This window comes from Eulemur rufifrons, chromosome 6, assembly GCF_041146395.1.
Source record: "Eulemur rufifrons isolate Redbay chromosome 6, OSU_ERuf_1, whole genome shotgun sequence".
In the NCBI taxonomy this organism is placed as follows: Eukaryota; Metazoa; Chordata; class Mammalia; order Primates; family Lemuridae; genus Eulemur; species Eulemur rufifrons.
The window spans coordinates 26,872,554-26,885,043 of NC_090988.1; the positions used below are offsets into that span (position 1 = coordinate 26,872,554).

A 12,490-nucleotide genomic window follows, 5' to 3' on the forward strand; every position below is an offset into this window, starting at 1 on the left:
AATTAACAAACCAATATTGATAACATTCACTAAAGTCTATAGTTTATTCAGATTTCATTAAGTTCTCCCTAATGTCCTTTTTGTGGTTCAAGATCTCATCGAGGACACATTAAATTTAGTAGTCATGCCTCTTTATGCTTAGTTTTGACAGTTTGACTTACATTTGATGTTGTATGTCTTTGAATTTTAATATGGCTGTTATTTTTCAAAATCTTTAAACAATTTAACTTTTCAGAAAATACTTTCCCTTGTTCTGTCCCCTTGATAACACTATATAACTATTAAATATTTAATCAGCTTTATGAAGGTTTGTATAAACAAATTACCATTGTACATTTTTCATCTCTAATAATGAAAAGGATAAAGAAAGAGGATTACCAAAATGTTTATCTTGCCAAGATTGCCAAGATGATACAACATGTAAGTGATGGGTCAGATTTCAAAGCCTATGGCAACTTCCAAGCAGAAAAAAAAAACCCTTTCAGCATCTGTAGCTTAAAATGCCCTCCACCACAGCTGCCACGTTGTTCCCAGGGCTCCTATAATGACCAACACCCCCCAAAAAAGAAGTTTCCCTTTGGAGTCTCATTGCCTCCAGGCATAGGAGATGTATATAAAATGCTATATGTATGAGCCTGGTTTAGCACAAAACAAATGTGCTGAAGTTTCAAAGAAACTTCTGTTTTATACAAACTGAAATACATTAAGTCTGAGGAGTATTCACAGTTCTGCCCTATTTACTAATATTTTAATAAACTTATATTTTTCTTGCTTTTAAGTCTTCGGGAGACATACGGGAATATTTTGTTGATAACTTCAGTCTCCTGAGAGCAGGATGGAATATTGTGTTTCCTTCTGAAAATTGAAGAGGTAGTATATATGTTTATATGTATATGAAGGAATTTACACAATCCTGGCTAAAAAGATAGTTTGCTGGGCAAAGAGTAGAGCTATATAAACTAGTTGGCTCCTGCAGTATTGATTATTTGTGAACGTATCTGTGAAACATTAAACAATTGCTGTACACTCATGGACCTCAACTTTGGATGCACATTAGAAGCCCCAGGGAGGGTTAAAAGTTCCAATGCCCAAGCCTCATTCCAGATGTGTTAAATCATAATCTCTGTGATGAAATCCAAAAAAACATTTTTAAAGCTCCCTAGTTGATTCTAATATGTAGGCAAGAGTTCTACATTGTAACTCAGGGGTTTAATGTTGTTCCTGTACTTTTACTCAGGAGCATAAACTTAGCTGTTATTTATTCTTATAGTATAAAAAAATATGGCTTACAAAAGAGGATAAGAATTATTATGTTTTAACAGTCAATTAAACTCATTATTAAAATTCTCATTTTTGTTTGTTTTGCTTACACATCTATCAAATACATTGTTTTTTCTCCAAGATACAGAACTTTTGAAAAGTCAAATGAACTAAATTTTCCCTACAGCAATTCAATTACCTAATATTAAGCATGGACATCATTATAATGCACAGCATTTTCTCATAGAGGTGTTTCTATTTTTATTAAGTATTTTCTGAATAGAAAATTATATAATTGAAAGCTTTATTGTTAGTTTTGGTAAAATTGTAAAATAAAAATCCATTCCAATATTTACTATTTGGAGGAGACATGTGTTAATCACATGTCCATTGTTTTAAGGAATAAAATTTCTGTCTTTCCTTAACTTGGTGACACCGATTTCAAGTTCCTTGAAGGAAGAGTCTCTTTCTCTCCTCTCCTTTGTATCATCCACATGCAGAGTAGGTGTTTGGGCCTGAATTGTTCCATAGTAACCTTTGGAAGGGAGATGGAAATAAAAGAAAGAAGGGAAGGAGGGAAGGATAAAAGGAAGCAAGTTTCCACATTTTGTAGATTACATTTTCTTTAAGGGATGAATGATCAGAGACTATGTTCTGTTCTTTGAAACTGTGCATCTCCCAGATTACTACTCAAAGGGCTCAAGCTTGGAGATATTTTAGTTGAAAGTAAAGTTATTCTGTTGGTTGACTTTGGTCTTTGGTCTTGAGAATAAGAAATATATACTGCATGTATATGTACACTGATGTACATCCAAAGAGAGAGGAGGGAGAGAAATATATTTTGATAATTAAGAGGAATAAATTGATAAACACACACTTAATGCTATTAGAATCCTTTTCTGAATCCCTTTAGCCCTTTTCAAAGAATTCCATTTCTACATACTTAAGATTTAAAAAAAATTATTATTATTTTGGATTCATGTTGGTATAAAATTTCTTTCTTACTAAAAATGTTGTTCCAGATTAACTGTTAAGGGTTGCATTTTGACAGAAAATGATTTTCCTAACTTAGCAGAGTGAATTGGTAAGTCAGTAGCAATATTTTTCATTAGTATCCTCAAAATAGAAACTTCTAAGAGATTTGAAGTTTTAGCAATTAACAGACTTTGTCTGTTAAAAATGAAGCCATTAAAGGATATTATTATAGTAAGAGGTAGATTTCAGTCTAGGCAAGTATACAATAAAGATGTATTTAATACTAAGTAAAGTATCACAGAATGATTTGATTAATGTTATAAGTATGATTAGTAGAATAGATGTTTCCTTGGCATCATTGATTAGATAGCCAAAAATTGAATGTCAAAAGAGAGTTTATAATTCTTTTCTACATATCAGAATGAAAATCAGAAGTTGGTAGAAATTATGTTGATTATCTTTGAATTCTGCTGTTACTCTTTATTATAATAATCAGATCGTGTCTGTTTAAAGTAAGGTACTATGTTATTAAATGATACATTAGATAACCATATTTTTAACACAAAATGATATTTTTTTCAACTGCTAAATTATATACTGGTTATTTCTAAATACATGCATATTTAGTCTAAGTATCTCAATTAATTTAAATCAGTTTCTTACTTTGAAAAAAATTTTAAGGCATTCTTTTCTGCACAAAGGTTTGCACAAAGGTAAATTTCAGATTCAGCTTGTAGGCCCTAATAATAACTCTCCTACAAGCTGGGTCAAATTTAAATCTCCTTTTGGGTATCAAATGTATTTAAATGAGAACATATACATTAATGAGTGCCCCATGACAAGGTTGTGGTGAAGTTGAGCCATCGTGCCGTATCCCCATAGCAACCTCTGATATTCAGTGTCATCAGCTATGTGACTCCAGGTATGCCCTCCTAAGCAGTCTTTTGTAGGCTTCTGTCCTTCCCCATCAAAGAACATAAACAGGATTACAAACCCACTTCCTTCCCTAACTTCAATGTATTAATTATTTTAAAATTTCACCATATTTTGATTTATAAAAGTCACAATAGTTCTTATTGTATGTCTGAAATTATATATCATCATACCAGTAATGAGAACAATTATTTGGTCAGATATTTTCTATAATGTGAAATTTATCTATGAATAGTATTTCTGTAATGTTCAGAGTAAACACAGTAAGATATTTTGCCCAAAGTTCTGTGTTTCTAAGAGTATTGCTTGAGAACATGACATTCTGACACCATCAGACTGGAGGCTGAATCCCCTGATAAAGAGAAAAATGCCACGTAGCCACACAATTATTTCTCCCTGTTTCCTTGAACACCTCGGGAACAAGAAGAAATTGTAAAAATTACTGAAGGATATGAGTTGATTGTGTTTTTCCTAAGAATCTTGAGCTTCAGAAATTAGAATTTAAAATATTAACTTTCTTATCAGGGAAATATTGATTATTAATAAAATAAGACAAAAATATGAAATTTTATTTATCTCATTTTGTTGGTGAAAAGAGTATTTTATGGTAAAACTTTATAATACATGTTAACTAATTCTGGTAAAAGGGTGAAGTCCTTATTTTATTCTTGCCTAACAACGTGAATAATGACTTTAAGCTCCTTTCTATTGAAGCAGTTAAAGGTTTTTCAAAAGCTTAAAATCATAATCACATAAATCTAAGACCAGCACTTAAATAAATGCAAGCATGGGTAAACCAGCTAACTTGCTTTTTCTACTAGGAGACTTTCCTCTTTTTCTATTGTAGACCTTCTATTTTAATTTGAATATTTTTCTTGTTCAACTAGGACTGTTTCAACACAAATTTGTATTTATTTATTAACTTGCTAGCTCATAATGCTAATCATGGTTTCAGTTTGACTTGCACATTCCAAAATTAATAAATCTACTGAATTATGAATGGGTGTGTGGCATTGTCCTTGACACCATGAGCAATGCAATGGGTATCACAGGTGTAGGAAGGGAATTCATACCTTTTTGAGTGTCTGCTGTGGGCCTATAGTTTATCTCATTTGACCAAGAAGGCGTTATCATTATTATTTTATGAATAAAAACCTCACAAAGGTTAGTTGACCTGCCTAAATTCATGTAGTTATAGTATGACTTGAGTCTTTTTGTCTTTTTCTGCAAACAGAATAAACAAGCTGACATAAACAAATAAAGGAATGCATTGACTCAAATAACAAAAGTTCAGAGGTAGGACTAGCTTTATAGGAGGCTAGATATAGCTGCCAAATTGAAGTCACCATGAACTTGGCTTCTCTTTTGTTCTCTCTGGTTTGCCATCCCAGTGTTGGCTTCATCCTCAGGCTCCACAAGGTGACCCCCTACATCTCCAGTCCCCTGTTCCCCAGTCCTGGTGTCAGATTGATTCTAGCTGTTCTCTGGAACACTGTACACTGCTTACAAATGTCTAACACACCATCTGGGGGGAAAGAGAGTCTCTTTTTATAGCTCTTACATTATACAATTCCTGAGATTCACTCTCTCATTGGTTCACATAGGATCACCTGTCCTTTCTTAAATTAATTGCTAACACTGGGAGACTGTCATACCCTTGCCAGTTTGGGCCTATTCCTCACCTGGAGGTGGAGTCAGTCCCATGAAACCTGCAGGGCTGCGAATAGGAAAAAGTGCATTGCCTAAAAAAAATCTCCAGTGCTATTGGCTGGAGAAGGTGTTATCACCATTTAGTAGGTAGTAGAGCAAGGACTGAATATAAAATCTTTACCCTTTCAGTTATGCAAAAGAACTACCAAGACGTAATTTCTTCCTTCTCTGTACAACTGGCATCTAGTGGTTAGAGGCCAGAGACATTAAACATCCAACAATGCATAATGCAGATCCCCAACCCAAAATGTCAATAGTGCCCAGACTAAGAAATCTTGTTCGATATGATCTGCTGGGAACATATTCCCTCAGTCTTATGATCTGCCTCCCTCTTTTTTCTTTAAGCCACAGCCATCTTGACTGGCTTTCTTTCAGTATCTCCTAAGTGTACCAAAGCTCCTGGCCAAAGGTGGGGAAGCACTAAGCTCAAAGGGTACTTTACTAGCTGTAGAAGCACTGAAATCAAAGGGTACTTTTTCCAAGGAAGACTTCACTGATTCTCCAGACTTGGTCCACACCACCCGCCTGCTGCATATGTCCTGCCCTCTTTGTTACTTTAACTTTTTAGCATTGACCATAATTTTAATTAGCTATTCTATCTTCTACAGCAAATGAAAACTCTAAAACAACACACAAAAACTCTTTTGTTTCTCTTTATACTCTGAGCACTTAGAACAGAGTCTGTGATTAAGGTTGGGTGGTATTTCAGATGAAGCAATCGACATGAGTAAAATCTCAGAGGCATGGATGCATCAAGCATTTTTTGAATGTGGTGAGTAGACTGGTCAGGAAAGATTTAGTGTTGAAAAGCATAAACAGTGAGATGGAAAAGGGATGGAAGGTTTCTGCTGTTAGATTTAATTAATATATAACTTATTTTTTTCTCAGTTTCAACTGGAATGTGCCAGCCCTTCTGTGTAGATAGAGTACACAAACCAGATTAAATATGATTTTTTTTAATTGTCTAAATCTGATGGGCCTGGTAGAAACAGGCTGAGGCAGCACTTGATTTAGGCACTTTTTATAGTGCACTGAAGTCAAAGCCAAGTGACCTAAGGTCTAGAGCTGGCCCTCACACTAATTTGCTCTTTTCACTGTGCTTTTCTGGACTTGAGTTTATTTGTAAAATGAGGGAGCTGGACTAAAGGATCCGTGCTGCCCTCCTAACCCTACATTCCTTCTTTACTAAACTAGAGAGAGTTTCGGCTTAGCGAAGTAGAGAACCACACAAGCCTTCTGTTTTTAAAAGTTGTAGGAGGAATGTTTCTAAATATGCAGTTGTTTATTAATTGTGGTTAACAAATAATATGTAGAACACTATGACAATAACTGAATCCTTTGATAATTGGGGACTTTGATGTGTCCCAGAGTTTTATACTATTTTATACATTGAAGACATACGAGATTAGGTAATAGATAACCTAACCTCAGGGTATATCCTAAAGTTATTGTGTTTTTCAATAAATTCCTGGGACACCATTAGTTTTTTCATGAACTTTCTTTTAAGGTTAAAGTCTAATGTGTTTTATCCAAGCCTTAATCTGATTAAAGCATTTATATTTTTGTTTATGCTGGTTTACTAAATATTAATAGGTTGCCAGAGCTCTATTTAGTGCAAGGTTTCTCAATTTTGGCACTATTGATATTTGAGGCTGGAGAATTCTTTGCTAAGGGGAGGGAGCTGACCTGGGAATCTCTAGCTCCACCAGTAGCTAGATGCTGGAAATGCCATTAGCAGCTCTCTCCGCCAGTTGTGAAAATCAAAATTGTCTCCAGACATTGCCAAATGTCCACTGAGGGGCACAAATGGCCCCATTTGAGAACCACTGGTTTAGTGCAAATAAATCCTCTTTAGTCAGAGCATACTGGCCAGATGGATGCAAATGCTACTTCTTGGTTAACCCATTTAAATAAAGCTAAATCTTGCCAAAATGAATCTAAACCCTCCACTGATGCTTAAATGTATCTCTATTTTGTCTAACAGCTAGATGCTCTTGGCACATTCTGAATGAGGCAATCAGTGACTTCCTTATATAGGCAACAATTCCTAGGAAATCTTAATAAGTTGTCAAAAGAAATACTAAGGCCGGGCGCGGTGGCTCACGCCTGTAATCCTAGCACTCTGGGAGGCCGAGGCGGGTGGATTGCTCAAGGTCAGGAGTTCGAGACCAGCCTGAGCGAGACCCCGTCTCTACTAAAAATAGAAAGACATTATATGGACAACTAAAAATCTATATAGAAAAAATTAGCCGGGCATAGTGGCGCATGCCTGTAGTCCCAGCTACTCGGGAGGCTGAGGCAGTAGGATCGCTTAAGCCGAGGAGTCTGAGGTTGCTGTGAGCTAAGCTGACGCCACGGCACTCACTCTAGCCTGGGCAACAAAGTGAGACTCTGTCTCAACAAAAAAAAAAAAAAAAAAGAAAGAAAGAAATACTAAAGAAAATGGAGTCTGATGATTCAGCTTGTAAGTTTCTAGTGGTATCTCCTTACTTCCCAAACTAAATAATTCTTTGAGTCTTCTTCCATTATAGGGTAGTGGCAGTGACAATGGGTCAGTGCTATTTTTGTGATGGTTGATACTCTTGTGCATCTTCTAGGTGGCATTGTAAGAGACAAAATTGTTTTGGTTTTTTTTTATGACCACTCCTCCCTATACACTCCCAAAGAATATCAGGGTATTTATCTTGAGTATTTTTCATGTTATAATAATTCTCCTTCTGAAAACTTGGCTTAAAAAAGCCTCAGGTCTTTTGAAAAGCCTTCTATATTTTTGGTGTAGGCTATGGACTCTTATTTCTGGAACAGAAAGCCCAAAAATAAAAGAGGCTGTAAAAATGTGTCAATGTGATGATACTCACTCTTGCTCTCCTCCTACTTAAAAAGATTACAATAGTGATCACAAACCCAAAATGATAATCGTAGTATCTAAGGTCCGGGTCTTTTCAGGCAAATCTGTATTACACAAGGCGATGATATGAATAGGTATAAATAGGCCTTCTTAAAGCAAACAGAACACCAAAGAAATATGATATTGCAGAGCTCTTTGCTAATTTTAGAGAAAGGTGCTTTACACTTGTCTTGTTTAAAAGGAATGTTGCCACTTATCATGTTTTGCTTTAAATCCAAATAGGCAATCCCTCATCAGAAATAGGCTTACATTTTTCACATAGTTTCTTAGAAAAGTAGATCTCACTTCTGTTTCTAGCCAATATGGAGTATAGGGACTGGATTGACACTTCCATCTTAAAAAAATCAAAAAAATCTGGACAAAATATACAAAAGGACAGTTTTCATGACACTGGGCACTAAACAGTGGAAGACAGTGATCCCTGAGAGATAGGAAACAAATGAGATGAGCCTTATGATTGTCCTAGATAACTGCTTTGAGAGATAACCAGGCTGTGGCTCATGGAGGGGCAAACCAGGGAACACACAGTGAACTCGTTGAGTTAAAGAGAGGGAGCTGAAAGTCTGGGGAGACCAAGAAGGCTAGAGGTCATAGACAGAGTACCAGAGAGGAGAGATTTGCATAAAGACCCCCAGATATCTTCCAAGCATCCTTCTCTTGTATTCTACAGAGCACTGACCAGTGAATGTAATATGAGGAAACTACCTGAGCCCCAGGGGAGGGGGAGATACCAAAAAAAGTTAGAGTAAAAAGTACCTGACACTCAGATACAACTTGGAAAAAAATGCCTGTTTCCATTAGGCAGACTTGAAAAACCCATAAATCAAGGGCATTGGAGAAAAGACTCATGGTTCTTGCATTAGTAATGGGGGATAATTAGTCCTTCACGAAACACTGCTTGCCTAACAAATCTTAAAAGCAAGACTTGAAAGGAACAAACTGTTTAAGGAACTTAACTGAATCCCAGAACAAAGCTCAAGAATATTTATGAGAATATAAAAACATCCAACACTCCATAAGTCAAATTCATGATATCTGGCATCCAATCAAAAATTACTAGGCATGAGGAAAAGCTGAAAAAATATGACTCACAATAAAGGGAAAAGCTCAATCAATCCAAACTGATATACACAGAGCTGAAACTGAAGATGAAATCATTAGACAAGAGCACTAAAACAGTAATTTTAACTGTATTCCATATGTTCAAAAGCTAAATTGATACCTGGAAGATAAAAAATCCCAAATTGAACTTCTAGAGAGGAAAATTACAATGTCTGAAATGAAAAATACACTGATGTTATTAACAACAGATAAGGCATTGCAAAAGAAAAGATTAGTAAATTTGAAGACATAGCAATAGAAATTATCTCAAATAAATAGAGAAAAATTACTTTAAATGAATATATTATCAGTGAACTTTGGAAATAATTCAAGCAGCCTAACATACAGGTAATTAGAGTCTCTGAGAGGAAGAAGTGCACAGAAAAAAATATTTGAAAAAATAATAGCTGGAAAATTCCTAAATATGATGAAAACCATAAACCCACACATCTAAGAGTTCAACAAAGCCAAAGCACAAGAAACATAAAGAAAACACCACCAAGGGAAATCATAACTAAATTACTTAACACTAGCAATAAAAGAAAAACTTAAAAACAGCCAAAATAAAAAGCTACGTTACATATGGAGGAATTAAGATAAACATGACAGCAGATTTCTCATCTGAAACAATGCAAAGGAGGAGCCAGTGTAGCAACATCTTTAAAGTACTAAAGAAAAAAATTAAATTGTCAATGTATAATTCTATACTCAGTAAAATATCTTTTAAATATGAAGGCAAAATAAAGACTTTTTCAAACATACAAAAGCTGAAGGAATTCATAACCAGTGGCCTTACAGTATAAGAAATGTTAAAGATGTCCTTTGGGCAGAAAGAAAATGATATCAGACGGAAATTTGGATCTATACAAAGAAATGAAGATCACTTTAATTGATAACTTTTGCTATCTATCTTCCCACATCCCATGACTTAGAACATGAGGATGCTCCAAATATGTGCCAAGACAGGGAGGAGAAACACAATGGACAGGGCCTGACCCTTGAATGACAGAAGGAAACAGAGCTGCCTGACAATCTAGACCACTCACCTGGGAACTGTTATCGAGAGACAAATAAAAGTCTATGTTTTTAAAGTGTCTGTATTTGGGAGTTTTACTGATATCATAGATTGACCTTTCCTTGATTAGTAGCATTATTTTTAAAGCTGTAAAGTTGTGCCTTTTACATTAAGATCTTTAACTTACTTGAAATTTTTTTTCCACATGAAGATAGAGTTGATCCATAGTATTTTAATGGAAAGGCCATCTTTTTCTCACTAATCTGAAATGCCAACTTTTTCGTGTATCTAGCACGCATGTATACATGGCAGCCGTTCTGGGCTATCAGTTCCATTAGTCTGTTTCTCTTGATGATATCCATGCACTAATTAGATATATTTCTATTAAGACATAATATCTGATACGGAAAATATTCTAATTTTTCTTCTTTCTAAAATGTATCTTGACTCTTCCTACCATATTGAATTTCCAAATAAATTTTAAAGTCAGTTTTAAAAAGTAGATGAAAAGATTATGTATCTAGGTCACATTAGTTTCAATCTATCTTATAATGAGTTGATACATGCAGAAGTCTCTAGTCCTATGACAAGGGTTGATCTCAGAGTGACTTCTTTTCCTTACAACTCTAGTGGCAAGGGGGTGTGGTGGGGGTGAAAGGGTGACAGTTTGCCTACCTGGTAGGCATCTAGGGGTCAGTTCTCCTCCTCTTTCTCAGGAACACTCTGCATTCCTCTAGAACTGAGGATGTCATCGCCTATTTGTTCTCCATTAGTTTCAGTTGTTTTGGTGTAAACCATGTTGATATAATTTCATTACTGTGATCACATTTAAGTGTATATCAACTTTACATTGAGGGCTCCTTCAAGGCATGGACCAGACTAATCTTTATCAGATTCTCAGAGAGTAAAATATACAGCACTTAATTTACTCTTTAGCATTTTTTAATCAATGTCTATTGACTGACTGAAGGGTTGAATTCTCTATAACTCCATTTTAATAGTATGTTGGGGAATTCAGGCAATTTATTCAACATTCATCACTTACTGTTGAGTGCGTAATTTGCTCTAGGTACTATACAAATTGATGAATATTCGGCAGTAAGGAAATACATATATACCCTTCTCTCATGGGAAAACTAACATTTAAATAAAATAAACAGAAATATAAATATTTAATTTATAATTGTGTTTAATGCTATGAAGGGAAGAAATAGGGTTTTATGTAAGAACAACTGGAGAGAAAAGTGGAGAAAAATATACTTTTCAGTTAGACTATATTATGTACAAATGAAACCTGAGTTAACCTGTAACAATCAGACTTGTGTAGCAAATTAAACTTAAATTTTTTCATTTAGTTAATCCATTTATTCATTTATCCCACAACACTTACGTTCACTGAGCACTATAATGGTCCAGATATTAGGCTCAAAAAAATGACCAAGACTCGCCTCCTGTCTTTGAGAAGCTTATAGTTTAATTTTTTAGTAATTAGTAGTGCCTTTCATTAATATAATTGCATACCAAATGGAAACAAATATGTTCTTGTCCTTTTTCATTCTTTTTTAGATGAGGATAGGCATTCACTCAGGCTCCGTGCTGGCTGGAGTTGTTGGGGTGAGAATGCCACGTTACTGCCTGTTTGGAAATAATGTCACTCTGGCAAGCAAATTCGAGTCGGGAAGTCACCCTCGGCGCATCAATGTCAGCCCAACCACTTACCAGTAAGTGTTGTCTATCCTTCTCCTCCCTGTCTTGGGCATTGCTTTGAGGTGATATACTGTCATTTGTGAGACTCTGTTGTTTTTCTTGATCCTGTCATTGTCCAAGATATTATGAGTAGACCAGTCTGGAAGATAGTGATTGTGACACAAACTTTTATTTGTACCCTGTGAGAGTGCATGAAAGATCTGACTTGACTGAGAGGTAAATAGAGGTTTGTCATTTCCGCCAGTTTCTGTCCTTCTGAGGTATACCTGTTTAAAATACAGGACAGCAAATGCAAAGGGTCCACATTACACTAGAAATCCCAATATTTTCAAAATGGTCTTCATTGTTTATAAAAATCAAAGGAATAAGATAGAAAAGGCAGCAGTCTGTTTTCATTCTTTTGAATAATGAGTATAAATAAGGATGTTGTAAAGTTAAATATATACAGTATCCTTTATCTGAAATGCTGGAGCTTAGAAGGGTTTCAAATTTTGGATTTTTTCGGATTTGGGAATATTTGCATTATATTATCAGTTCAGCATACCAAATCTAAAAATCCAAAATCCAAAATGCTCCAATGAGTACTTCCTTTGTGTGTCATGTTGGCACTCAAAAAGTTTCAGATTTTGGAGCTTTTCAGATTTTGGCTTTTCAGATTTGGGATGCTCAACTGTTCTGGATTTGGAGTAAAACTTCAAACTCCATCTTAAAGGTCATCTTTGACAATGCTACACATTTCTGCCTCCTGAACTCTTCCTTATTTTGTGACTGGCAGAAATCTCCCCCACTAGATGTTAAGCTCCATATGGGCAGGGCCCGTCTTTGGTTTGGTCATCATTATATCCCTGGAACTTACAAAAAATGTTTAGCATATAATATGA

At 35.3% G+C, this 12,490-nt stretch overlaps 1 protein-coding gene across 1 annotated transcript in view; it reads left to right on the top strand.

Moving 5' to 3' along the window:
• The window catches only part of GUCY1A2 (guanylate cyclase 1 soluble subunit alpha 2), a 298,353-nt gene that overhangs the window by 268,971 nt on the left and 16,892 nt on the right, over positions 1-12,490 (top strand). The window contains exon 7 of the mRNA XM_069468984.1: positions 11,469-11,623. Within this exon, the coding sequence (XP_069325085.1) occupies positions 11,469-11,623 (155 nt within the window). The remainder of the gene's footprint in view (positions 1-11,468; positions 11,624-12,490) is intronic.